The 27054-nt window shown below is 33.2% G+C and overlaps 2 protein-coding genes across 3 annotated transcripts in view; one reads left to right on the plus strand and one right to left on the minus strand.

Annotated features, from left to right (window-relative positions):
- The window catches only part of LOC142337492 (N-alpha-acetyltransferase 16, NatA auxiliary subunit-like), a 444167-nt gene that overhangs the window by 151389 nt on the left and 265724 nt on the right, over positions 1-27054 (plus strand). The window lies entirely within an intron of this gene.
- On the minus strand, positions 914-4962 carry LOC142337491 (RNA-binding protein MEX3B-like). The gene is made up of 3 exons (XM_075386755.1): positions 4524-4962; positions 4101-4315; positions 914-3641 (listed from the first exon to the last, which is right to left on the minus strand). Exons 1-3 carry the CDS (start codon positions 4777-4779, stop codon positions 2469-2471), a joined length of 1644 nt encoding a protein of 547 aa, XP_075242870.1. The 5' UTR covers positions 4780-4962; the 3' UTR covers positions 914-2468.

The raw sequence follows: 27054 nt of genomic DNA on the forward strand, positions 1-27054 counted from the left end.
CTCAAAAATGAAAATCAAAAAAATCTTTTTAATTCCATATTCTACACTGGACAAGCTTTCTAATGATACCAGTCTCAACTCTCTACGATGAATATATCGATCGGCCAAAATTGACTGAACAAAAAAAACCCATTTGAGTATATAGTTCCTCCCCCTCAAGAGGGGTCGGAACAATAACTAAGCTTTTGTTTTCATATTTTTCAAATGCAAAAATGTTTTGCTTCGAATCCAATATTGCAACATTAATCATCCTGTCAATCTTTATCTAAATATTTAATTGACCCTCAGCTTGCTAGAACTGACCTTTTTGCACTGCTGGAGGTTAAATTCTTTGCTATCAATAAATTTTGTTACCTGAGTTGTTTTCGATACCTGCAAGAAGATAAACTTCATATTTCTAAATTTAGCCCGCATGAACTACCCTACCTGTGCGAATTGGCAAACTTCGAATGAATCGAAGATTTTACTTTACTCGACACATTTACTCGAAGTTTTGCTGAAGTTTTGCTCAGGCATTCTCTCGCATGTTTTGCCCAACAAGCATCTTGGAAGTTCCAATAATATACTTATAACCTCTCTGGTTATCGTTCCTTTAAGCTATGCAGATGACATTTTGTCATTTTTTTCCTCAAGATTTCAAAAATGAACATTTAAAATATTAGTTATCTCTTCTGAAAATTCATTTCAGCTCCAGAAAATAGGAGGTCATCGGACAAATAGGGAAACAATTTAAAAATCATTGCAAGTATGCTTCAGCCATGTTCAATTTCTAGGTGTAGTCTGACTGTTTCCTCTTTTTTGTTCAGAAATGCAGGAAAATTCTGCTTAAAAACGCTCTGATGAGTAATGACTGAAGTGCGATCCATTAATCAATACTGCTGATTCGCGCCAGCAAATTTCTAATTAAAAAGAATTACATTGAGAAAAATGTATTGAAAACGTTTAAGTGAACTTTAAATACATACGCATAAATTTATTGATAAATCCTTATGGCAAAACAAATAGTCCTTTGTAATAAAATCTTCACAAAATTGTACTAACTTCCAAAGTGGCAAAGTGAAAGCAAATTTACTCGTCAAGTACGAAATCAAGTCAGTGAATAAAGTACGAAAAGGTAGGAGAGAAAGAAACAACAGAATAACAAACTAAAACATGACAAAGTCAACACACGAAGATTAATGTTACAATGAGAGTAATAAGAGCCGTCCGTCATTACAGACGAATGACTTCTTTTACAACATACTTGAAAACACGTTTTGCTTTCTCATAAAATGAATTAATTAATCACATCGCATAAAAAGCGCCTGAGAATTTCCCGAAACCATGGACAAAATTTAAGTATAACAGAATGCAAGCTGCAACGGTACGTAAAATAACCACACAGAACAAATTCTATGAGTAATTATGCAAATTTAATAATAGTGAACAATTTTGATAAATATATGCGACTATGAAGAGAAACTAATACTTTTGATATAGCATCTGAGAATATTTGATAGCAGAAAAAAGGAAGGAAGGAAAACTGAACAAAAGATCATCAATGTTACAACGTACTTCTGCAGGATAAAATAAAGTTATGATGCGATTAAGCAAATAATATGTTGAACGAAAAAGAGGTAGGTAGCAAAGAGAGAAATAAATGTCTCGAAGAACAATTAAGTGTTATGCAAAATTGCAGTATTGGATTTCTTTTCGACACTTTATATCAGCGGATCATAAAAAGAGACTAGTGAACTGAACATACAATAAACTAAACAGATAATAATTTGCTCTAATTTTAAAATAATTTGCACAAAATACACATTTGAACATTTAAAATTCACTTTAGCACTGTTTTATATCTAGTGTCTTGACACCTATTAGATGCACAGGTTCGTTACAAACCTTCCAATAGAATATAACGTAAGTTGCATTGGCCGAAAAGGTCTTTCTAGAATTCCTGCCAGTAGAAAATCAACTCAAATGCTCGCAATACCAACAAGATATTCTAGAAAAACATAGATTAACATAGTGTCGCTACGTATGAAAATAAAGTACTCTACGATAAAATCTATGTAAAAACCATAACATTTATTTTATTACTCCTTGTTAAGTAAAAAAAAACTGCACCACCAATAGGCATAATAATACCGCTGTTTGCAACTTTTTCCTCGGGACAATTATGATCAAATTAAATACAAATCTAGACACCAACACATTTTCAGAAGATAAATCTAAGCAAATTAAGTTTCTTTACAAATTCGTTAAGTTTCGTACAAAGTGGTGTAGTAAAATAAGTTGTTAAGCTAGCTATATACAAACATGAAAACCAGCGAAATTATGTCAGTTTATGAGTTAATAAGTGAGTTATGTGAAGGTACACCAAGCTCTTGAATCTTAGAACAGTCGCAGCAGCAGCAATTTGAGTGAAAGCTTTGCCGAAATCCATGATGCAAATCGCGTTCCTTCGTATTGTCTTTTTTACAGAATTACTGTAAAATTCTCAGCGCGTGATCGGCAGGCTGATGACACACAGGGCAAAATGAGCTATTAGATTGCACAAGAGAGCTTACACAGTCGTAGCAGAATAAGTTGTGACCGCATGGAACTAGAGCGGCTGAAATGCCATTTGATTTGCAGATGATACAATTTTTGATCACATCCTCGGGTCCGCCTCCAAGCATTGGCACGGGCCCTCCTAACACTGGCATAGGCAAAGCAGCAGCTGCTGCATCTATCACACCACCTGAGTTATCTACAATGATTCCTGGAACGGCGCCCGAATGGTCAACACCATTCATCAGGGCGCCACTGCCAATCGCATGCGCGGAAACTGGATTAATGGCGTAAGAAGTACTAGCTTCAGCAGGAAAAGAGGGTGGCACCCACAACTGCTGCGGTTGGATCGAAACTAGGTTAGCGGTTTGGTCAACGCCGTTTGTTAGCTGATGATCAGAGGTTTTCCTGCCGATAACGTCAGTGGCACCTTTCACGATTTCAGGGCCCGACACCGATACAGGGTAGCTGGATGACCTCACTAGAGGCGAGGCTTCAAAACTGAATGATGAGTAAGCACTTGATGACCCAGACGATGAGGGGTCGTTGGTCACGCACCCCTGCTGCATGATGTCGCTACAAGCAGACGAATTGATAGGAAGCACTGATTTCAAGTTGCCATTGAATCCATGATTCCACATGGCATATTGGTCATTGATGCCCGAGCTATTTGTCTCTTGTGTAGCACCATCCGAATTCAATACGTCCAGGCTATTGCGTTTTCGGTCATCGTGTTTAACCATCGGAGATCGATTATTAGGCCCTCCAGAGAAAATTTCCTCTAAGAATTCGTTTATTTCTTCAGGCATGACGGGCTCTTTGGAATAGCTCACGCACCTTTCGCCATTCCATGTATTTGTAACCGGGACTGCGGGGGCTATAGCTTTCTTCTCTGAATCAATAAAAGTTCCTGTTCTTGCAGCTATATAATTGGATATTTCCACGCGAGCTTGCTCAACACTGTCAGGAAGTCCCGTGATCTCAAAAACTGGATCTCGTTCTCTACTAGGCGTTACAATATAAGTTTGCGTTTTCAGCTGTATTTGCTTAATAGTTTGTCCCTTCGGTCCAACAACCAGTCCAACTACTCGATAAGGAACTCGAATCTAAATAGAAATATTAATTACTCTTTTCTCACAAAGCAATTTAGCAAGAAAAGGTATATTGTAGTTATCCGTATATATACAGTCTTGATCAAACAGAACTGATGAAAACAGTATATAAATCGAACGCATCAGAGTAATTAAGCTTGTGTTTTTAGTTGATGTTGCAAATAATGTCTTAATTGAAAAATGAACTTGGCAAGGGTGGCCTTATTTTGAAGTTCATGCGTAAGTAGCAGTCCCTCAAACAATGGCGGAGGATGAATATTCGGTAGTTTTGTTTCTTACCACCGACCTACGGTTCCCTGCGCTTTTAGTCATCATAAATGAAATCACGATCTTATTATCATTTCAACTAATCCCATACCAGTCCAACAAATCAACAAGGAACTCGAATCTAAATAAGAAAGATTAAGTACTCCACTTTACTCACAAAGAAATTTAGTAAGTGAAGTCCCATACCGTTTTTGTTATTTGACCAGGCTGAATAGGCGGTGGAGCAACTCCTTTGCGCTGGGCTCGGATATTGGAGAAATGCTCAGATGCTTGAAGAATCTCCGCTTTCGCGAGGTCAACATCTTCTCTTCGTCCAGTAATTATAAATACAGGATCATCTCCTCGTCCAGGAGTCTTGATGTATGTATTCGTCTTATTTCGCAGTGCCTTTATTTTGCATCCTAAAAAGACTTTGTTCTTACGAAACCGTCAACATCGAATCATTAACTTAAAATCAATGAACACCTTTTAAAAACATACAAAATTCATTAAAACCCTTCTAAAAAAATTTTGCGTTCTCCAATTATGGTAAACCATCCATTGTATAAAGTACCTAGCAGTTTTGCTCAAATTAACGAAACTATCCAGGGTCCACATTTCATTACTCACCTTGCTTTCCAACGATTTCGGCTACGTGTTCAGAAGAGGGCACGGGGATATTCTCTGTAATGTTGGCACTAACTCGGCGTCTTTCAACTTGAATTTGATCATTGCTATCATCGGTAAGGTTAGGGTGGGCATCCTTCTCGAATAAGTTTGAGTTCAGGCCAATCATGGAAAGGTTTTCTAGGACAAGCTGCAAAGCCTCTCGATCTTGCATTCCATGATCTAAGGACGATTTTGTGGGCATAGTCTCACACCCCATCTACTGTTAAAATTCGGAAGGAAAGGGACGCGGGTTTTGAACTTTGCTGATTCAGGGACGGCGGTAAATGAACGTGGTGTTATTGCCACGAGGATTGAGTCATACGAAGTGACAAAAACAAAGAAAGAATCATTCGATGAAAAAAGAAGAGGAACACCCTGAAAATCTCATAAACACCCAGGAAACACAAATTAACAAACTAAAATGATTCATTGACAGAATAACAAGTACTGCAATATATGGAATATCGGATAACACTAATATTCGAAATCTTGAAATAGTTTAATTTGAACAAGATCTACATGTTGTTAGCTACAATTTTCTGTACAAATTGTTAGCTACAATTTTCTGTACAATTTTCTGTACAAACTTACGGATTAGAGACGTACACCGATGAACTTTTTGAAATAGATATAAAACAACATTACCGGAAATCAGAAGCCGTTTTCTGGAAAAGTTGGTGCGGAGTAAGCAAGTACACCTCAACCACAACGCTTTTAAACAAATTGATGTTTCATGATATACACGGACTGAAGGACTGCCCGCCAAAACACAGGAGAATAATTGCAAAGTTCTATGCCAATGGACTGCACAATAATTTTTGTTGTATGGAAGGTTGTTATCAATGGGAGGAAAACTTATGTGTGTGCAGATTTTGCGAAAGAACTATTTTATCAACAGACCATATTCTTTATTGTAGTCACTTTTTAAATTTGACACCTTTACAGAAGTTCTATAAACTTTTAGACAGTTAAATTTAATGCTCATTTCTGAATCTGTAAATAATTTGGACAATTTGTCAGTGTGATCTGATGTTTAATTCAATCTTCTTCTTCTTTTGTACAAATTGGTGCTAAAGGAAGGTGCTAAAGGAAGGTGCTAAACGTGGAAGGTGCTAAAGGAACACTATCAACGTGTACAAGTGAAGCAATCGCATACGATATCTTGCTATTAACAGAAACTCTCAGTGTAAATTCAGTCGAAATACCTGGTTTTACATGCTTCTGCACAAAGGCAATAAAAAGCGGGAAGGGGCGGCCGCAAAGCGGCTTAGCAATTGCACTGAGTAAACAATTAAGAATTACATGCAATGTTCTCCATCAGAACAATAAATTATAAGCATTGCAGATCAAAGAATTCAGCCTAATTATAATTGTAGCATATTTTCCGCCAAAAACAGATCTAGAGACAATATATCAAGCACTTACCGAAGCTTTTCAATGCTGTCAAGGCAAAGCACGTATGGTCCTGGGCGGCGACTTCAATTGCAGATTTGACTCATCCGAAAGAGGCAACTCACTTTGCGAATTTTTAATTAATTGGAATCTTCATTGTGTTAACGATATTGAAGAGGTAACGTACGAATTTCAGTACGGTAAAAGCGTTATCGATTTATTTTTCGTAAGCAAGGAACTCCTAGAACATTTTAACGAGAAAAAGATCAACAATTCATTGTTAACAAAGCACAAGCCGGTTTCTTGCTGCTTTGATCTAAAACACAGACAAGATATAGCTGAAAGCAGAAAGAAGCAAATGCGTAAATTTGATATTGAACAATTGAACGAACGAATGAAAAGCGTTCAAAGTCCACACGATAGCCACGCATTGGACACATCGTATGACGAATTCGCCAAGGCTATTCAAGAATCGGCAACCGTTATGCATGACAGAAAATCACCGAAATGGTTCAAAAGAGAACTGTACATATTGCATAAGCAGCTGAAAGCTGGATACAGACAGAGACATAAAGCAGATTCTGATTACTTTAAAATGAAAAGAGCCTTTAAGAAACTTTGCAGAAAACACAAAATGATGCATGAAATAGATCGCGAAAGTTTCATAATCAGAAAAGCGGAATCGGAAAGGCGAGAATTTGGAAAATTCTGAATTCAAAGAAAGTTTTAACAAAAGTATCTGGAATTACAATTCCAGTTTGGGAATCATATTTCGAAGGTCTATTTAAAGCTGAGGGCGAAATATCGGATAAACTTCTAGACGAGCAAACCTTAGGAAACCACGATCATTGTTTTTCAAACTGGAAATATACCGGGTATTTGAATGATCCAATAACACTGGAAGAAATTACCGATGAAGCTTCAAAGTTAAAAGCTGGTAAGGCAGCGGGACCAGTTGGAATAACCAACACTAGTATTAAATTAGGTTTTCATCCAATGCAAAGATACGTATTCCATTTATTTAACCTCTGCTTTGCGGAGCATAATGTACCCCGAATTTGGAAGTTATCATATATTAAACCACTGTACAAAGGCAAAGGGAGCAAAGCAGAACCAAGTTCCTACAGAGGCATTAGCCAATATGTTGCATGTACAGGTTGTTCACGGTTATCATTTACCAGCGTTTGCGATCATGGGTCGAGAAAAATCAAATTTTACCACCAAGCCAATATGGTTTTAGACGCAAACTGTCAACAATCGACGCAGTTTCGCACTTAAAAAGAGCAATCAAGCATAACACCAGCTGCAGTGGCAAATACTATGCCTGCTTCATTGACTACGAAAAAGCTTTCGACTTCGTGAATAGGAACCTGCTGCTTACAAAACTGATCAAAATGGGGCTCCATGGGAACATTCTACACACAATACAATCAGTGCTAAAATGCAACTTTCAGCAGATCCTTGATGGAGAATTCCTGTCAAACGAGATTGAACAGAAAACAGGAGTAGCACAAGGAGACAAACTCTCACCACTCTTGTTTAGTTTATTCATAGCTGATTTATATTTTGAGTTGAAATGCAAGGGTCTAGATGTTTTATTTTACGCTGATGACTTAGTACTTGGGAGCCATAGCCAAGGCCAACTACAAAAAAGTTTGAATAATCTGAACACGTATTGTAGCAGGAATTATTTGAAAATTAATGTGAAAAAGACAAAATGCATGAAATTTAGAAGAGGTGGCCGTTTAGCTGTCGATGACAAATTCTATATATCGAAAAAAGAAGTTGAATTTGCTAACACCTTCTGTTATCTAGGTGTAATTTCTTCGAGCACGTTATCTCCCAGTCACCATCTAAGCCATCTAATGAACAAAGCCTATCAATCAGTAGCTTCAATAATTCAGAAACTAAATCTGCAGAAAGTCAACGTCAACTCAGCACAACAACTCTTTAATTCAATTGTTTTTCCAGCCTCAACTTACGGATTAGAGACGTACATCGATGAACTTTTTGAAATAGATATAAAACAACATTACCGGAAATCAGAAGCCGTTTTTTGGAAAAGTTGGTGCGGAGTAAGCAAGTACACCTCAACCACAACGCTTTTAAACAAATTGATTTTTCATGATATACACGGACTGAAGGACTGCCCGCCAAAACACAGGAGAATAATTGCAAAGTTCTATGCCAATGGACTGCACAATAATTTTTGTTGTATGGAAGGTTGTTATCAATGGGAAGAAAACTTATGTGTGTGCAGATTTTGCGAAAGAACTCTTTTATCAACAGACCATATTCTTTATTGTAGTCACTTTTTAAATTTGACACTTTTACAGAAGTTCTATAAACTCTTAAACATTTAAATTTTATGCTCATTTCTGAATCTGTAAATAATTTAGACAATTTGTCAGTGTGATCTGATGTTTAATTCAATCTTCTTCTTCTTCTTCTTCTTCTGTACAAGTTGTTCATGGGTATCATTTACCAGCGTTTGCGATCATGGGTGGAGAAAAATCAAATTTTACCACCAAGCCAATATGGTTTTAGACGCGAACTGTCAACAATCGACGCAGTTTCCCACTTAAAAAGAGCATTCAAGCATAACATCAGCTGCAGTGGCAAATACTATGCCTGCTTCATTGACTACGAAAAAGCTTTCGACTTTGTGAATAGGAACCTGCTGCTTACAAAACTGATCAAAATGGGGCTCCATGGGAACATTCTACACACAATACAATCAGTGCTAAAATGCAACTTTCAGCAGATCCTTGATGGAAAATTCCTGTCAAACGAGATTGAACAGAAAACAGGAGTAGCACAAGGAGACAAACTCTCACCACTCTTGTTTAGTTTATTCATAGCTGATTTATATTTTGAGTTGAAATGCAAGGGTCTAGATGTTATATTTTACGCTGATGACTTAGTACTTGGTAGCCATAGCCAAGGCCAACTACAAAAAAGTTTGAATAATCTGAACACGTATTGTAGCAGGAATTATTTGAAAATTAATGTGAACAAGACAAAATGCATGAAATTTAGAAGAGCTGGCCGTTTAGCTGTCGATGACAAATTCTATATATCGAAAAAAGAAGTTGAATTTGCTAACACCTTCTGTTATCTAGGTGTAATTTCTTCGAGCACGTTATCTCCCAGTCACCATCTGAGCCATCTAATGAACAAAGCCTATCAATCAGTAGCTTCAATAATTCAGAAACTAAATCTGCAGAAAGTCAACGTCAACTCAGCACAACAACTCTTTAATTCAATTGTTTTTCCAGCCTCAAATTACGGATTAGAGACGTACATCGATGAACTTTTTGAAATAGATATAAAACAACATTACCGGAAATCAGAAGCCGTTTTCTGGAAAAGTTGGTGCGGAGTAAGCAAGTACACCTCAACCACAACGCTTTTAAACAAATTGATGTTTCATGATATACACGGACTGAAGGACTGCCCGCCAAAACACAGGAGAATAATTGCAAAGTTCTATGCCAATGGACTGCACAATAATTTTTGTTGTATGGAAGGTTGTTATCAATGGGAGGAAAACTTATGTGTGTGCAGATTTTGCGAAAGAACTATTTTATCAACAGACCATATTCTTTATTGTAGTCACTTTTTAAATTTGACACTTTTACAGAAGTTCTATAAACTCTTAAACAGTTAAATTTCATGCTTATTTCTGAATCTGTAAATAATTTGGACAATTTGTCAGTGTGATCTGATGTTTAATTCAATCTTCTTCTTCTTCTTCTGTTCAGATTTCTGTTCTCTCTTTCTCTTTCGTCCGAAGGAAATTGCTAGCGGCAAAATCCAAAATCCAACCCAGAAATTCTAAAAAAGGTAATCAGATAGTTCAAATGAGATCACAATGACTAAGTATGTTTGCACCTGAAACGGATTTGGAATTATTTTCTAAACGATGTTATGAAGAATTGAAATAGTACTCGGAGGTGACTTCACTTGTAGACTCGATACCAAGGCTCGCGGCGAATCTCTATCTGATTTCCTAAATAACGGGCATGCAAAGCATAAACGAAAAAAAAACGGACAGTCGCGCGAATCTCGAAAAACGAAAAATATATAGCCGCAGCGAAAGAGAAAAAACGATGCACGGTGCTCATGGCTGCGAGTAGCTTCAATAATTCAGAAACTAAATCTGCAGAAAGTCAACGTCAACTCAGCACAACAACTCTTTAATTCAATTGTTTTTCCAGCCTCAAATTACGGATTAGAGACGTACATCGATGAACTTTTTGAAATAGATATAAAACAACATTACCGGAAATCAGAAGCCGTTTTTTGGAAAAGTTGGTGCGGAGTAAGCAAGTACACCTCAACCACAACGCTTTTAAACAAATTGATTTTTCATGATATACACGGACTGAAGGACTGCCCGCCAAAACACAGGAGAATAATTGCAAAGTTCTATGCCAATGGACTGCACAATAATTTTTGTTGTATGGAAGGTTGTTATCAATGGGAGGAAAACTTATGTGTGTGCAGATCTTGCGAAAGAACTCTTTTATCAACAGACCATATTCTTTATTGTAGTCACTTTTTAAATTTGACACTTTTACAGAAGTTCTATAAACTCTTAAACAGTTAAATTTCATGCTTATTTCTGAATCTGTAAATAATTTGGACAATTTGTCAGTGTGATCTGATGTTTAATTCAATCTTCTTCTTCTTCTTCTGTTCAGATTTCTGTTCTCTCTTTCTCTTTCGTCCGAAGGAAATTGCTAGCGGCAAAATCCAAAATCCAACCCAGAAATTCTAAAAAAAGGTAATCAGATAGTTCAAATGAGATCACAATGACTAAGTATGTTTGCACCTGAAACGGATTTGGAATTATTTTCTAAACGATGTTATGAAGAATTGAAATAGTACTCGGAGGTGACTTCACTTGTAGACTCGATACCAAGGCTCGCGGCGAATCTCTATCTGATTTCCTAAATAACGGGCATGCAAAGCATAAACGAAAAAAAAAACGGACCGTCGCGCGAATCTCGAAAAACGAAAAATATATAGCCGCAGCGAAAGAGAAAAAACGATGCACGGTGCTCATGGCTGCGAGTTTTTAAATAATTGGGAAACTATTTGCATAAACAAAGAGAAACCATCGAAAGAATCGCGAAACAGTAAAAGTGCAATCGACTATTTGTTCTTTTAAGCAGCAGACTTTGAGTCAACGCACGCCAAAAAGATAAAAAATACATGTTCTTAACGAGTCAGAAACAGGTGGTATGCAGTGTTGACCTAAAGGCCAACACAAAAAAGCAGCGAGTAGCCAAAAACAAATATGCACAATCTACCTTGAAAAATTGTCAAATGTTATTTACAAATTGGAAATCTACAGCACCAAGTGATATCGACAATTCGAACGCACTTTTCTCAAGGGCTATTTATCAAGCAGCAGCCGCCTCTGCGAAAAGAAAATCACTACACTGGTTGATCAATGAACTGTATTTACTGCACGAGCAACTGAAAGCTGAATACTTTCCAAGAAAAATCATGTTTTTTTAAAAATGAGCCGATTCTTCAGAAAAAAGTGTACAGCAGACGAAAAATGTAACGAATCAGACAGAATGGTTACGTGAAAGAAAAAGCAGAATCCAATGAAAAAGAGTCCTGAGACACATTAAAAAAATGGTGACCCTCTGAGGAGCATAAAATACTATTAACACTTGTGAGGCGTATTTCAAATGACTATTTGGGGACATAACAAAAATCAGAGCAGAAACATTTCCAAAGTTTTGGGGAGTCACGGTTATTCTTCCACTAACTGGGAGTATTGTTCAAGCTTAGATACTCAAATTACAATGATAAAAATCACTGAATATTTCTCAAAATTGAAAAACGGTAAAGCTGGAGGACCAGATGGCATAACAAACGAGTGCATCAAGAAAAGCTTCTCCGTAACTGAAAACTAAATTTTTCAATTTTTCAATCTCTGTTTTACAGGGAGTTCACTTCCTAATATCTGAAAATTATTTGATGTACGGATCTTTCCCATTATAGCCCCCCCTCAGCTTAGTGGTCAGATAACCTATAGCCCCCAATCATGGCAAACATACCATAATGGGGGGCTATGTTTTCATTGGGGGGCTATAATGGGAAAGACCCAGACATGCAACCATGGTACAAAACGAAGAATAAAAAAGCAATTTCTGATAGAGGAATTAGTTTGTTATGTTGTTTGTACAAAAAATTCACATTAAGTGTTTATCAACGTTTACTAAATTGGTCAGAAAACTACGAAAACTACCGCCGGGCCAATTCGGTTTTCGATATGGCCTCTCATCAATGCAAGCTGCCTCCCATCTAAGCAACCAAAATGACCGTGACACGATGTGTAAACTCACTTTTTGATTACGAAAAGGCATCCGATTTTATTGATCGGAGTCTGTTGATATCAAAACTGGTTAAAATGGGGCTCCACTGGAACATCCTAACAACATTGCAATCAGTACTTAGATGCAATCTCTAACAAATTTTAGATGAGGAAACGCTATTGGAAGAGATAAAGCAAGAAACTGGTGTTGATCAAGGAGATTAGATATCATCTTTCATTATCAGTATTTTTTGCTGATTTGTACTACAAATTGAAATGTGACGATTCACAGGCTGTTATTGATGCCAACGATCTAGTACTTGTTATCAGCAGTTATTCTTATTTGCAGCAAAGTCTAAATAAACCCGAATTATACTGTTCTGGGAACTTTTTGAATGTTAACATCGCAAAGACAAAAGCCATTAAAAATCAGAAGATGAGGTCGACTCGCAAAAGATGAGAAAGTTTTTCTATCTAGCAAAACAACCATGTACACTAACGCCCTTTGTTATCTAGGAGTCATCTTTTCAATTTTCATATCACCGAGACACCACTTAAACCACTTAATTAAAAACGCCCATCAGGCCGCCGCAAACCTTAATGAAAACTCAACTTGCGGAAAACCATTTTGAATTCTGCAAATTGTCTATTCAATTCAATAATTTTTCCGGCGGCAGCCTACGACCTCAACAATTACACTGACAATCTTTTGGAAATAGAGATAAAACACTATCTATAATTTTAAGGATTGTTTTTAGAAAAAGCTGGTGCGAAGTATGCAGCTACACTTTGACCAGAAGTTTTCTGGAAAAATTGATGTTTCCTGATCTGCATGAGCTGAAAATTTTCCAACCAAACAAAGAAGAGTGATGGAAACAGTCTATGAAAACTGTCTGCACCCCTATTTTTACTGCATTGGAGACTGTTGCAAGTGGGATAAAAACTTGTGCGTTCGCAGATTTTGTGAAAAAACTATTTTATCAGACGATCATACACTTTTGTGCGCTTCGTTATGAAAACTATCAGCACTTCAAAAGTTCTATAAACTCGCAATTTGAACTTCCCAAGAACTTTGAGAACAATTGAAATTGCATATAACATTTTAAAATTTGCAGTAGGATCTGATATTCAATTCAAAATTTTTCTTCTTGTTTTCTCTTTTTTTTCTCTTCTGTTCAGATTACCGGTAATTTTTCAGTTTGTCTCCGTCTGCACAACTATTTCGGCTGCAGGGAAGTCTGTTACAAGTGCGAGGAAATCTTGTCCTTCTGCAGATTTTGTTAAACGGCTTTTTATCAGACGATGTTGTTTGATCATTATTGGCTGAAAGGCAGTCTCCCGAACACAGAAGAACAATTGCAATATGTTATCAAAAAGTCTGCACAACAATTTCTGCCTATTATAAGGCTGTCGTGATTGGGAGGAAAATTTGTTCGTCTGATTACTTTGTGAAAGAACTATTGTATCAGATGACAAAATAGTTTATTGCGCCTCAATTTAAACTGTTATTTCGCATTCATTGTTTTATAAACTTGCAAAAGTTACCCAGTATTGGTGGAGTCTCAGAACAATTGCGGAACATGGACCGTTATAAGAGTGTTCACAACAATGAAAATAAAAACAGAAACTGACGTTATCTGCCGTTTCTGCGCTGCAAAGGAGATTGCAATTACGAAATCAGATAAAAATGAAGAAGAGCGAATAAGAATTGACAATAAATGAAAAGCTCCAGAAAGTAACGAGTGGTATAAGTGAAATTAAGCAATTGAATGCTAACCAGTCCGTTGAAATGTAGAAGCTTCTCTAAAAATGTCAAAGAAGTTACCAAAAAGCAGACAGAGCAGAAGAAGCAGTCTACAATCTGCATAGTCTTGGTACCCAGACTGAAAATTCCAATGTAGAAACTGGAGATATGCTACTCTAACCAGAAATTGAAACTTCGCTTAATATCTCAATAAACTTTGGTTGTCAAAGTATCGGTAAATCGGGCCTTTACACTTTTAGCCCCCATGAAGTTAGAGACCCCGTAATGGTATATTAATCATAATTGGGGCATAGGTTATCTGACCGCTAAGCCGGGGGAGACTCGGTAAATCTAGCCCAGAAAGTAAGCAGCTACTAATCATAGGGTGCGAAACGGGTCAAATGAAATGGGATCTAATAAAAGGAATAAAAATTTTTAAAGTTATCGAACATTTTAATTCACTATACATATATCCAGATCTCACAATTTTTGAGAGACAAAAACTGAATGAAATTGATAGGCGAATCAACGAACAAAAGGCAACAAAATCCCACCCCGAAATTCAAATTAAACGAAAATCAATTGAAATTGCATATAACATTTTAAAATTTGCAGTAGGATCTGATATTCAATTCAAAATTTTTCTTCTTGTTTTCTCTTTTTTTTCTCTTCTGTTCAGATTACCGGTAATTTTTCAGTTTGTCTCCGTCTGCACAACTATTTCGGCTGCAGGGAAGTCTGTTACAAGTGCGAGGAAATCTTGTCCTTCTGCAGATTTTGTTAAACGGCTTTTTATCAGACGATGTTGTTTGATCATTATTGGCTGAAAGGCAGTCTCCCGAACACAGAAGAACAATTGCAATATGTTATCAAAAAGTCTGCACAACAATTTCTGCCTATTATAAGGCTGTCGTGATTGGGAGGAAAATTTGTTCGTCTGATTACTTTGTGAAAGAACTATTGTATCAGATGACAAAATAGTTTATTGCGCCTCAATTTAAACTGTTATTTCGCATTCATTGTTTTATAAACTTGCAAAAGTTACCCAGTATTGGTGGAGTCTCAGAACAATTGCGGAACATGGACCGTTATAAGAGTGTTCACAACAATGAAAATAAAAACAGAAACTGACGTTATCTGCCGTTTCTGCGCTGCAAAGGAGATTGCAATTACGAAATCAGATAAAAATGAAGAAGAGCGAATAAGAATTGACAATAAATGAAAAGCTCCAGAAAGTAACGAGTGGTATAAGTGAAATTAAGCAATTGAATGCTAACCAGTCCGTTGAAATGTAGAAGCTTCTCTAAAAATGTCAAAGAAGTTACCAAAAAGCAGACAGAGCAGAAGAAGCAGTCTACAATCTGCATAGTCTTGGTACCCAGACTGAAAATTCCAATGTAGAAACTGGAGATATGCTACTCTAACCAGAAATTGAAACTTCGCTTAATATCTCAATAAACTTTGGTTGTCAAAGTATCGGTAAATCGGGCCTTTACACTTTTAGCCCCCATGAAGTTAGAGACCCCGTAATGGTATATTAATCATAATTGGGGCATAGGTTATCTGACCGCTAAGCCGGGGGAGACTCGGTAAATCTAGCCCAGAAAGTAAGCAGCTACTAATCATAGGGTGCGAAACGGGTCAAATGAAATGGGATCTAATAAAAGGAATAAAAATTTTTAAAATTATCGAACATTTTAATTCACTATACATATATCCAGATCTCACAATTTTTGAGAGACAAAAACTGAATGAAATTGATAGGCGAATCAACGAACAAAAGGCAACAAAATCCCACCCCGAAATTCAAATTAAACGAAAATCAGATGTTTCAAATGAATGCATCAGGGTTATGGGTAAGTCTAAACATAGCTCTCAAGGCAGATAACACTGTTGTATATCAACAGCAACGAGCAAACACCTAAAAAGCACTAATAAAAATTTATCACAAAACGATAACTATATAGAGGTAGCGATAGAAAAAGACGACGCACGGTGTTCAAGACTGTGACATCCTAAACAACTGGGAAACTAGTTGTATAAACAAAGTTTGGACAACATCGTACGAATCTCAAACCGAAAAACACGTTTTAAACGATTGGCAAACAGGTGGTATGCGGTGTTGACTTAAAAGCAAGCAAAAAGCAGCAGCAAAAACCAATACGCAAAATCAACATAAAAAAACAGTCAAATGCTATGACAGAAGAGCGAACCTACAGCACCAAGTGAAATCAAAAAATAAAACTCATTTTTCTCCCAGGCTACTTATCAAGCAGCAGCTGCATCTGCTAAAAGGAAATCCCCAAACAGGGTTTCTACTGAATGGTATTTGTTGCACAAACAACTGAACGCTGAATACAGACACATTTTCTAGGAAAAATCGTGTTTTTAAATATGAGACGAAGGAAGTTAGGACACCAAAATGATGTACAATTCGCCTTTGATGACTCATATATACCTTGTGTGAGCAAATTTGATAATTTTAGTTATTTTTGGTATAGATTTGACTAATGAAACAACATTACTTTAGAAATTTTTTCTAGGACTTGCACATTAAGAGGACAATATAACGTGTGATTGATTTTGATGACGCATATACATTTTGTGTGAGCAAAATTGACATTTTTAAAGTATTTTTGTGTTAGTTTTCAAATAAGAAACAATTATTACTAGGGAAACTTTTCTCTAAAATTGTAATTTACGAGGAAAATAATGACGTGCAATTGACCTTTTATGACCCATTTATACTTTGTGTGAGCAAAATTTAATATTTTTAAAGTATTTTTGTGTTAATTTTCACTAAAAACTTAGCTTTTTATTATGAGATTTTCTCCTATACTTGCAAATTAAGCGGAAAAAAAGTGTACTTTTGACCTATGATGACTCATGTAAAATTTTTAGGAGATTGGTGTTTGTTAAATTGCTTTTGTGTTAGTTTTCACTGCCAAAACAACTTTAGCTAAAGAAATTTTTTCGATGGCGTTTGAATTTCTGGTGCGAAGTATGCAGGTACACTTTGACCAGAAGTTTTCTGGAAAAATTGATGTTTCCTGATCTGCATGAGCTGAAAATTTTCCAACCAAACAAAGAAGAGTGATGGAAACAGTCTATGAAAACTGTCTGCACCCCTATTTTTACTGCATTGGAGACTGTTGCAAGTGGGATAAAAACTTGTGCGTTCGCAGATTTTGTGAAAAAACTATTTTATCAGACGATCATACACTTTTGTGCGCTTCGTTATGAAAACTATCAGCACTTCAAAAGTTCTATCAAAACTCGCAATTTGAACTTCCCAAGAACTTTGAGAACAATTGAAATTGCATATAACATTTTAAAATTTGCAGTAGGATCTGATATTCAATTCAAAATTTTTCTTCTTGTTTTCTCTTTTTTTTCTCTTCTGTTCAGATTACCGGTAATTTTTCAGTTTGTCTCCGTCTGCACAACTATTTCGGCTGCAGGGAAGTCTGTTACAAGTGCGAGGAAATCTTGTCCTTCTGCAGATTTTGTTAAACGGCTTTTTATCAGACGATGTTGTTTGATCAATATTGGCTGAAAGGCAGTCTCCCGAACACAGAAGAACAATTGCAATATGTTATCAAAAAGTCTGCACAACAATTTCTGCCTATTATAAGGCTGTCGTGATTGGGAGGAAAATTTGTTCGTCTGATTACTTTGTGAAAGAACTATTGTATCAGATGACAAAATAGTTTATTGCGCCTCAATTTAAACTGTTATTTCGCATTCATTGTTTTATAAACTTGCAAAAGTTACCCAGTATTGGTGGAGTCTCAGAACAATTGCGGAACATGGACCGTTATAAGAGTGTTCACAACAATGAAAATAAAAACAGAAACTGACGTTATCTGCCGTTTCTGCGCTGCAAAGGAGATTGCAATTACGAATTCAGATAAAAATGAAGAAGAGCGAATAAGAATTGACAATAAATGAAAAGCTCCAGAAAGTAACGAGTGGTATAAGTGAAATTAAGCAATTGAATGCTAACCAGTCCGTTGAAATGGAGAAGCTTCTCTAAAAATGTCAAAGAAGTTACCAAAAAGCAGACAGAGCAGAAGAAGCAGTCTACAATCTGCATAGTCTTGGTACCCAGACTGACCATTCCAATGTAGAAACTGGAAATATGCTACTCTAACCAGAAATTGAAACTTCGCTTAATATCTCAATAAACTTTGGTTGTCAAAGTATCGGAAAATCGGGCCTTTACACTTTTAGCCCCCATGAAGTTAGAGACCCCGTAATGGTATATTAATCATAATTGGGGCATAGGTTATCTGACCGCTAAGCCGGGGGAGACTCGGTAAATCTAATCCAGAAAGTAAGCAGCTACTAATCATAGGGTGCGAAACGGGTCAAATGAAATGGGATCTAATAAAAGGAATAAAAATTTTTAAAGTTATCGAACATTTTAATTCACTATACATATATCCAGATCTCACAATTTTTGAGAGACAAAAACTGAATGAAATTGATAGGCGAATCAACGAACAAAAGGCAACAAAATCCCACCCCGAAATTCAAATTAAACGAAAATCAGATGTTTCAAATGAATGCATCAGGGTTATGGGTAAGTCTAAACATAGCTCTCAAGGCAGATAACACTGTTGTATATCAACAGCAACGAGCAAACACCTAAAAAGCACTAATAAAAATTTATCACAAAACGATAACTATATAGAGGTAGCGATAGAAAAAGACGACGCACGGTGTTCAAGACTGTGACATCCTAAACAACTGGGAAACTAGTTGTATAAACAAAGTTTGGACAACATCGTACGAATCTCAAACCGAAAAACACGTTTTAAACGATTGGCAAACAGGTGGTATGCGGTGTTGACTTAAAAGCAAGCAAAAAGCAGCAGCAAAAACCAATACGCAAAATCAACATAAAAAAACAGTCAAATGCTATGACAGAAGAGCGAACCTACAGCACCAAGTGAAATCAAAAAATAAAACTCATTTTTCTCCCAGGCTACTTATCACGCAGCAGCTGCATCTGCTAAAAGGAAATTCCCAAACAGGGTTTCTACTGAATGGTATTTGTTGCACAAACAACTGAACGCTGAATACAGACACATTTTCTAGGAAAAATCGTGTTTTTAAATATGAGACGAAGGAAGTTAGGACACCAAAATGATGTACAATTCGCCTTTGATGACTCATATATACCTTGTGTGAGCAAATTTGATAATTTTAGTTATTTTTGGTATAGATTTGACTAATGAAACAACATTACTTTAGAAATTTTTTCTAGGACTTGCACATTAAGAGGACAATATAACGTGTGATTGATTTTGATGACGCATATACATTTTGTGTGAGCAAAATTGACATTTTTAAAGTATTTTTGTGTTAGTTTTCAAATAAGAAACAATTATTACTAGGGAAACTTTTCTCTAAAATTGTAATTTACGAGGAAAATAATGACGTGCAATTGACCTTTTATGACCCATTTATACTTTGTGTGAGCAAAATTTAATATTTTTAAAGTATTTTTGTGTTAATTTTCACTAAAAACTTAGCTTTTTATTAGGAGATTTTCTCCTATACTTGCAAATTAAGCGGAAAAAAAGTGTACTTTTGACCTATGATGACTCATGTAAAATTTTTAGGAGATTGGTGTTTGTTAAATTGCTTTTGTGTTAGTTTTCACTGCCAAAACAACTTTAGCTAAAGAAATTTTTTCGATGGCGTTTGAATTTAGAGTATAAAAATGATGTAGAAATGACCTTTGATGATTCATATATATATACTTTGTGTGCGCAAAACTAACTTCTTTCAGTGTTTTTGTGTTAGTTTTTACTAATGAAACAAGTTTCACTTAAAAAGGATTTCTCCATGAGTTTGATCTTTGATGACTCTTATCTGCTTTTTGTGAGCAAAATTAAAATTTTTACAGTTTTTTTGTGTAAGTTTTGACTATTGAAACAACTTTACCTTTGAATATTTTTCTTCATGAATTGTGAATTAAGATGATAAAAATTGACAATTTTCCAAATATATTTTGTGCTATATTCACTAATGAAACAATTTTTATCCAAGAAACTTTTTGCTATTACCTTAACATAAAGCGGAAAAAATGATGTTCAAGTGACCTTTGGTGACATTTAAATATATATATATATATATATATATATATATAAATTATATATATATATATATATATATATATATTTATATGCATATATATATATATATATATATATATATATATATATATTTAAATATATATATATGTATATATATATGTATATATATATATATATATATATATATATATATATTTGTATATTGTGAGCAAATTTGGTAAGTTTTAGTTATTTTAGTAGAGTTTTCACTAATGAAAAAAAATAGTGAAGAAATTTTGTCTTTGATTTTTAGATTAAGAATAGAAAATGATGTGTAGTTGATCTTTGATGAGCAAAATTGATATTTTCTAATGTACTTTTTGTTGGTTTTTAAAAATAAATTGCTTTAAGAAGTTTTTTCAATACTTGTAATTTGTGAGGGAAAAATAAAGTGCATTCGACCTTTTTATGACCCATAATTTGTGAGAGCAAAATTGACTAATTTTTAAGTATTTTTGTTTTATTTTTCACCAATGAAACAACTTTTACAAATGAAAGAACTTTATTGAAACAACTTAGTGTGTAATTGATCTTTGGGGACTCATATACACTTTTTGTGAGCAAAATTGATATATTTAAGTGTTTTCTTGTTAGCTTTCAAATAACAAACAATTATTACTTGGGAAATTTTTCTCTAAATTTGTAATTTATGAGGGGAAAATTGATGCGCAATTGACATTTTATGACTCATTTATACTTTGTGTGAGCAAAATTGACTAATTTTTAATTATTTTTGTGTTAATTTTTACTGATTAATTGATTTTTTCTGATGAAATTTTCTCCATTACTGGCATATTAAGTGGATAAAAATGATGTATATTTGACCTTTGATGACTCATGTACACTTTTTGAGAGCAAGATTGGTGTTTTTCAAAAAGCTCTTGTGTTTGTTTTCACTAATGAAACAACTTTAGCTGAAAAATTTTTTTCGATGGCGCTTGAATTAAGAGGATAAAAATGATGTACAATTGACATTGGATGACTCATATATATACATTGTGTGCGCAGAATTAACTTCTCTGAGTTTTTTTGTTAGTTTTTTTTAATGAAACAAATTTCACTGAAGAATAATTTTTCCATGACTTGTTAATTCAGAGGAAAAAAATGGTGTCGAGAATTGATCTTTAATGACTCTTATCTGCTTTGTGGGAGCAAAATTGATGTTTTTAAAAAAATTTTGTGTTAGATTTGACTAATGAAACATCTTTACCTTTGAAAATTTTTTTTCATGAATTTTGAATTAAGACAATAAAAAATGATATTTTTCTAAACATAGTATTGTTTTTTTCACTTATGAAATATTTTTGTATAAGAAATTTGTCTCCATTACCTTTACATAAAGCGGAAAAATGATGTCCAAGTGACCTTTGGCGACATATATATATATATATATATATATATATATATATATATATGTAAATTGTGAGAAAATTTGGTAAGTTTTAGTTATTTTAGTAGAGTTTTCACTAATGAAAAAAAATATTGAGGAATTTTTGTCTTTGATTTTTAGATTAAGAATAGAAAATGATGTGTAGTTGATCTTTGATGACTTAAATACAATTTCTGTGAGCAAAATTGATATTTTCTAATGTACTTTTTGTTGGTTTTTAAAAATAAATTGCTTTAAGAAGTTTTTTCAATACTTGTAATTTGTGAGGGAAAAATAAAGTGCATTCGACCTTTTTATGACCCATAATTTGTGAGAGCAAAATTGACTATTTTTAAAGTATTTTTGTTTTATTTTTCACCAATGAAACAACTTTTACAAATGAAAGAACTTTATTGAAACAACTTAGTGTGTAATTGATCTTTGGTGACTCATATACACTTTGTGTGAGCAAAATTGATATATTTAAGTGTTTTCTTGTTAGCTTTCAAATAACAAACAGTTATTACTTGGGAAAATTTTCTCTAAATTTGTAATTTACGAGGGGAAAAATGATGCGCAATTGACATTTTATGACTCATTTATACTTTGTGTGAGCAAAATTGACTAATTTTTAATTATTTTTGTGTTAATTTTTACTGATTAATTGATTTTTTCTGAGGAAATTTTCTCCATTACTGGCATATTAAGTGGATAAAAATGATGTATATTTGACCTTTGATGACTCATGTACACTTTTTGAGAGCAAGATTGGTGTTTTTTCAAAAAGCTCTTGTGTTTGTTTTTCACTAATGAAACAACTTTAGCTGAAAAATTTTTTTCGATTGCGCTTGAATTAGGAGGATAAAAATGATGTACAATTGACATTGGATGACTCATATATATATACATTGTGCGCGCAGAATTAACTTCTCTGAGTTTTTTTTGTTAGTTTTTTTTAATGAAACAAATTTCACTGAAGAATAATTTTTCCATGACTTGTTAATTCAGAGGAAGAAAATGGTGTGGAGAAATGATCTTTAATGACTCTTATCTGCTATGTGTGAGAAAAATTGATATTTTTTAATTTTTTTTGTGTTAGTTATGAATAATGAATTATCTTTACCTTTGAAAATTTTTCTTCATGAATTTTGAATTAAGACAAAAAAAAAGATATTTTTCTAAACATAGTTTTGTTTTTTTCACTTATGAAACAATTTTATATAAGAAATTTCTCTCCATTACTTTTACATAAAGCGGAAAAATGAGGTTCAAGTGACCTTTGGCGAAAATATATATATATATATATATATATATATATTTATATGTATATTGTGAGCAAATTTGGAAAGTTTTAGTTATTTTAGTATAGTTTTCACTAATGAAAAAAAGTATTGAGGAATTTTTGTCTTTGATTTTTAGATTAAGAGGCGAAAATGATTTTTTAATTGATCTTTGATGAATTAGATATAATTTCTGTGAGCAAAATTGATATTTTCTTATGTATTTTTTGTTAGCTCTCAAATATAAATTTCTTTAAGATGTTTTTTCAATACTTGTAGTTTGTGAGGGAAAAATGATGTGCAGTCGACCTTTTTATGACCCATAATTTGTGAGAGCAAAATTGACTATTTTTTCAGTATTTTTTTTTTATTTTTCACCAATGAAACAACTTTTACAAATGAAAGAACTTTATTGAAACAACTTAGTGTGTAATTGATCTTTGTTGACTCATATACACTTTGTGTGAGCAAAATGGATATATTTAAGTGTTTTCTTGTTAGCTTTCAAATAAAAAACAATTATTACTTGAGAAAATTTTTTCTAAATTTGTAATTTACGAGGGGAAGAATGATGCGCAATCGACATTTTATGACTCATTTATACTTTGTGTGAGCAAAATTGACTAATTTTTAATTATTTTCCTGTTAATTTTTACTGATTAATTGCCTTTTTCTGAGGAAATTTTCTCCATTACTGGCATATTAAGTGGATAAAAATGATGTATATTTGACCTTTGATGACTCATGTACACTTTTTGAGAGCAAGATTGGTGTTTTTCAAAAAGCTCTTGTGTTTGCTTTCACTAATGAAACAACTTTAGCTGTAAAATTTTTTTCGATTGCGCTTGAATTAAGAGGATAAAAATGATGTACAATTGACATTGGATGACTCATATATATACATTGTGCGCGCAGAATTAACTTCTCTGAGTTTTTTTTGTTAGTTTTTTTTAATGAAACAAATTTCACTGAAGAATAATTTTTCCATGACTTGTTAATTCAGAGGAAGAAAATGGTGTGGAGAAATGATCTTTAATGACTCTTATCTGCTATGTGTGAGAAAAATTGATATTTTTTAATTTTTTTTGTGTTAGTTATGAATAATGAATTATCTTTACCTTTGAAAATTTTTCTTCATGAGTTTTGAATTAAGACAATAAAAAAGATATTTTTCTAAACTTAGTTTTGTTTTAGTTCAAGTGACCTTTGGCGACATATATATATATATATATATATATATATATATATATATATATATATATATATATGTATATATTGTGAGCAAATTTGGTAAGTTTTAATTATTTTAGTATTGTTTTCACTAATGAAAAAAAGTATTGAGGAATTTTTGTCTTTGATTTTTAGATTAAGAGGAGAAAATGATTTTTAATTGATCTTTGATGAATTAGATATAATTTCTGTGAGCAAAATTGATATTTTCTTATGTATTTTTTGTTATCTCTCAAATATAAATTTTCTTTAAGAAGTTTTTTCAATACTTGTAATTTTGTGAGGGAAAAATGATGTGCAGTCGACCTTTTTATGACCCATAATTTTTGAGAGCAAAATTGACTATTTTTTAAGTATTTTTGTTTTATTTTTCACCAATGAAACAACTTTTACAAATGAAAGAACTTTATTGAAACAACTTAGTGTGTAATTGATCTTTGGTGACTCATATACACTTTGTGTGAGCAAAATTGATATATTTAAGTGTTTTCTTGTTAGCTTTCAAATAACAAACAATTATTACTTGGGAAAATTTTTTCTAAATTTGTAATTTACGAGGGGAAAAATGATGCGCAATCGACATTTTATGACTCATTTATACTTTGTGTGAGCAAAATTGACTAATTTTTAATTTTTTTCGTCTAAATTTTTACTGATTAATTGATTTTTTCTGAGGAAGTTTTCTCCTTTACTGGCATATTAAGTGGACAAAAATGATGTATATTTGACCTTTGATGACTCATGTACACTTTTTGACAGCAAGATTGGTGTTTTTCAAAAAAGCTCTTGTGTTTATTTTCACTAATGAAACAACTTTAGCTGAAGAATTTTTTTCGATGGCGCTTGAGTTAAGAGGATAAAAATGATGTACAATTGACATTGGATGACTCATATATATACATTGTGTGCGCAGAATTAACTTCTCTGACTTTTTTTGTTAGTTTTTTTTAATGAAACAAATTTCACTGAAGAATAATTTTTCCATGACTTGTTAATTCAGAGGAAGAAAATGGTGTGGAGAATTGATCTTTAATGACACTTATCTGCTATGTGTGAGAAAAATTGATATTTTTTATATTTTTTTGTGTTATTTATGAATAATGAAACATCATTACCTTTCGAAATTTTTCACCATGAATTGTTAATTAAGACGATAAAAATTGATATTCTTCTAAACATATTATTTGTTTATTTCACATTTGAAAAAATTTTATAGAAGAAATTTTTCTCCATTACCTTTACATAAAGCGCAAAAATGATGTTCAAGTGGCCTTTGGCGACATATATATATATATATATATATATATATAATATATATATATTGTGAGCAAAATTGATAAGTTTTAGTTATTTTAGTATAGTTTTCAATAATGAAAAAATTCTTAATAATTATGACTTGAAGATTAAGAGGAAAAAATGATGTGTAATTGATCTTTTACGACCCAGGTATACTCTGCGTGAGAGGAATTGATTTTTGTTAAAGTAGTTTTTAAAGAATAAATTTTTTAAAGAAATTTTTCTCAAATCTTGCAGCTTTTGAGGGAAAAATGATGTGCAATTGACCTTTTGTGACCCATATATAATTTGTGAGAGATTGACTATTTTTTAATTACTTTTGTGTTAATTTTCACTAATGAAACAACTTTTACTAAAGAAACAACTTTAATGGAACAAATTTATATTTCTCTATGCTTGGAGAAATTTTTCTCTATACCTTAAATTTTTGATGGAAAATTAATGTGCAATTGACCTTTTATGACTCATATATTTCTTGTGAGGGCAAAATTGACCTTTTTTCAACTACTTTGAGTCATTTTTCACTAATGAAACAATTTTTACTAACAAAACAACTTTAGAAAATTTTTCTCTATGACTTGTACATTAAGAGGAAAAAAATGATTGAAAATTGATCTTTGATGACTCATATACATTTTTAGGAGCAAGATTGATGTTTTTAAATTGTTTTCGTGTTAGTTTTGTAAAATGAAAAATTGTTTCTAAAATTTTTCTCTATTCTTGTCAATTTTGAGGAAAAAATGATTTTTTTGACTCAAAAACTTTTCGTGAGAGCAAAATTGACTATTTTTGTGTTATTTTTTACTAATGAAACAACTTTCACTAATGAAACAACTTTAATGAAACAACTTTTTTTTTCTCTATTCTTGGAGAAATTTTTCTCTATACTTGTAATTTTTGAGGGACAAATGATGTGCAATTGACCTTTTATGACTCATATATACTTTGTGAGAGCAAAATTGACTATTTTAAAAGTATTTTTGTGTTATTTTTCATTAAGGAAACAACTTTTACTAATGAAACAACTTTAATTAGAAAACTTTTTTCTAGAGTTTTTTGCTATGAATTGTGAATTAATAGGATATAAATGATGTACAATTGATCTTTGACGACACATATACACTTTGTGTGAGCAAGATTGATGTTCTTTAATTTGTTTTCATGTTATTTTTCACCAATGAAACAACTTTAGTTTTAAAATTTTTCTCTATGACTTGTACTTTAAGCGAAAAAAAGTGATGCAAAATTGATCTTTGATGACTCATATATATTTTGAAAGAGCAAGGTTGATGCTTTTTAAATTGTTATTGGTGTTAGTTTTTACTAATGAAAGAACTTTTACCTAAGAATCTTTTCTCTATGACTTGTATATTAAGTGGAAAAAAAATATATACAAGTGACTCATATATATTTTGTGATTGAAAATCAAATATTTCTGAGGATTTTTGTGTTAGTTATCACAAACGAAACAACGTTTACTAAAGAAACGTTTTTTTTTTCTATGACTGACACTTCAAGAGCAAAAAAAATTAAATAAAAGTGACCTCTGATAATCAATATTTATTTTGTGAGCCAAACTCAAATTTTTCAAAGTATTTTTGTGTTAATTTTCACAATCGAAAATAATTTTACATGTGTAATTTTTCTCTATGACTTATACATTAAGTCAAAAAATGATTTTCAATTAACCTTTGAACA

This window comes from Convolutriloba macropyga, chromosome 4, assembly GCF_964194025.1.
Source record: "Convolutriloba macropyga chromosome 4, txConMacr16.3, whole genome shotgun sequence".
Lineage (NCBI taxonomy): Eukaryota > Metazoa > Xenacoelomorpha > Acoela > Convolutidae > Convolutriloba > Convolutriloba macropyga.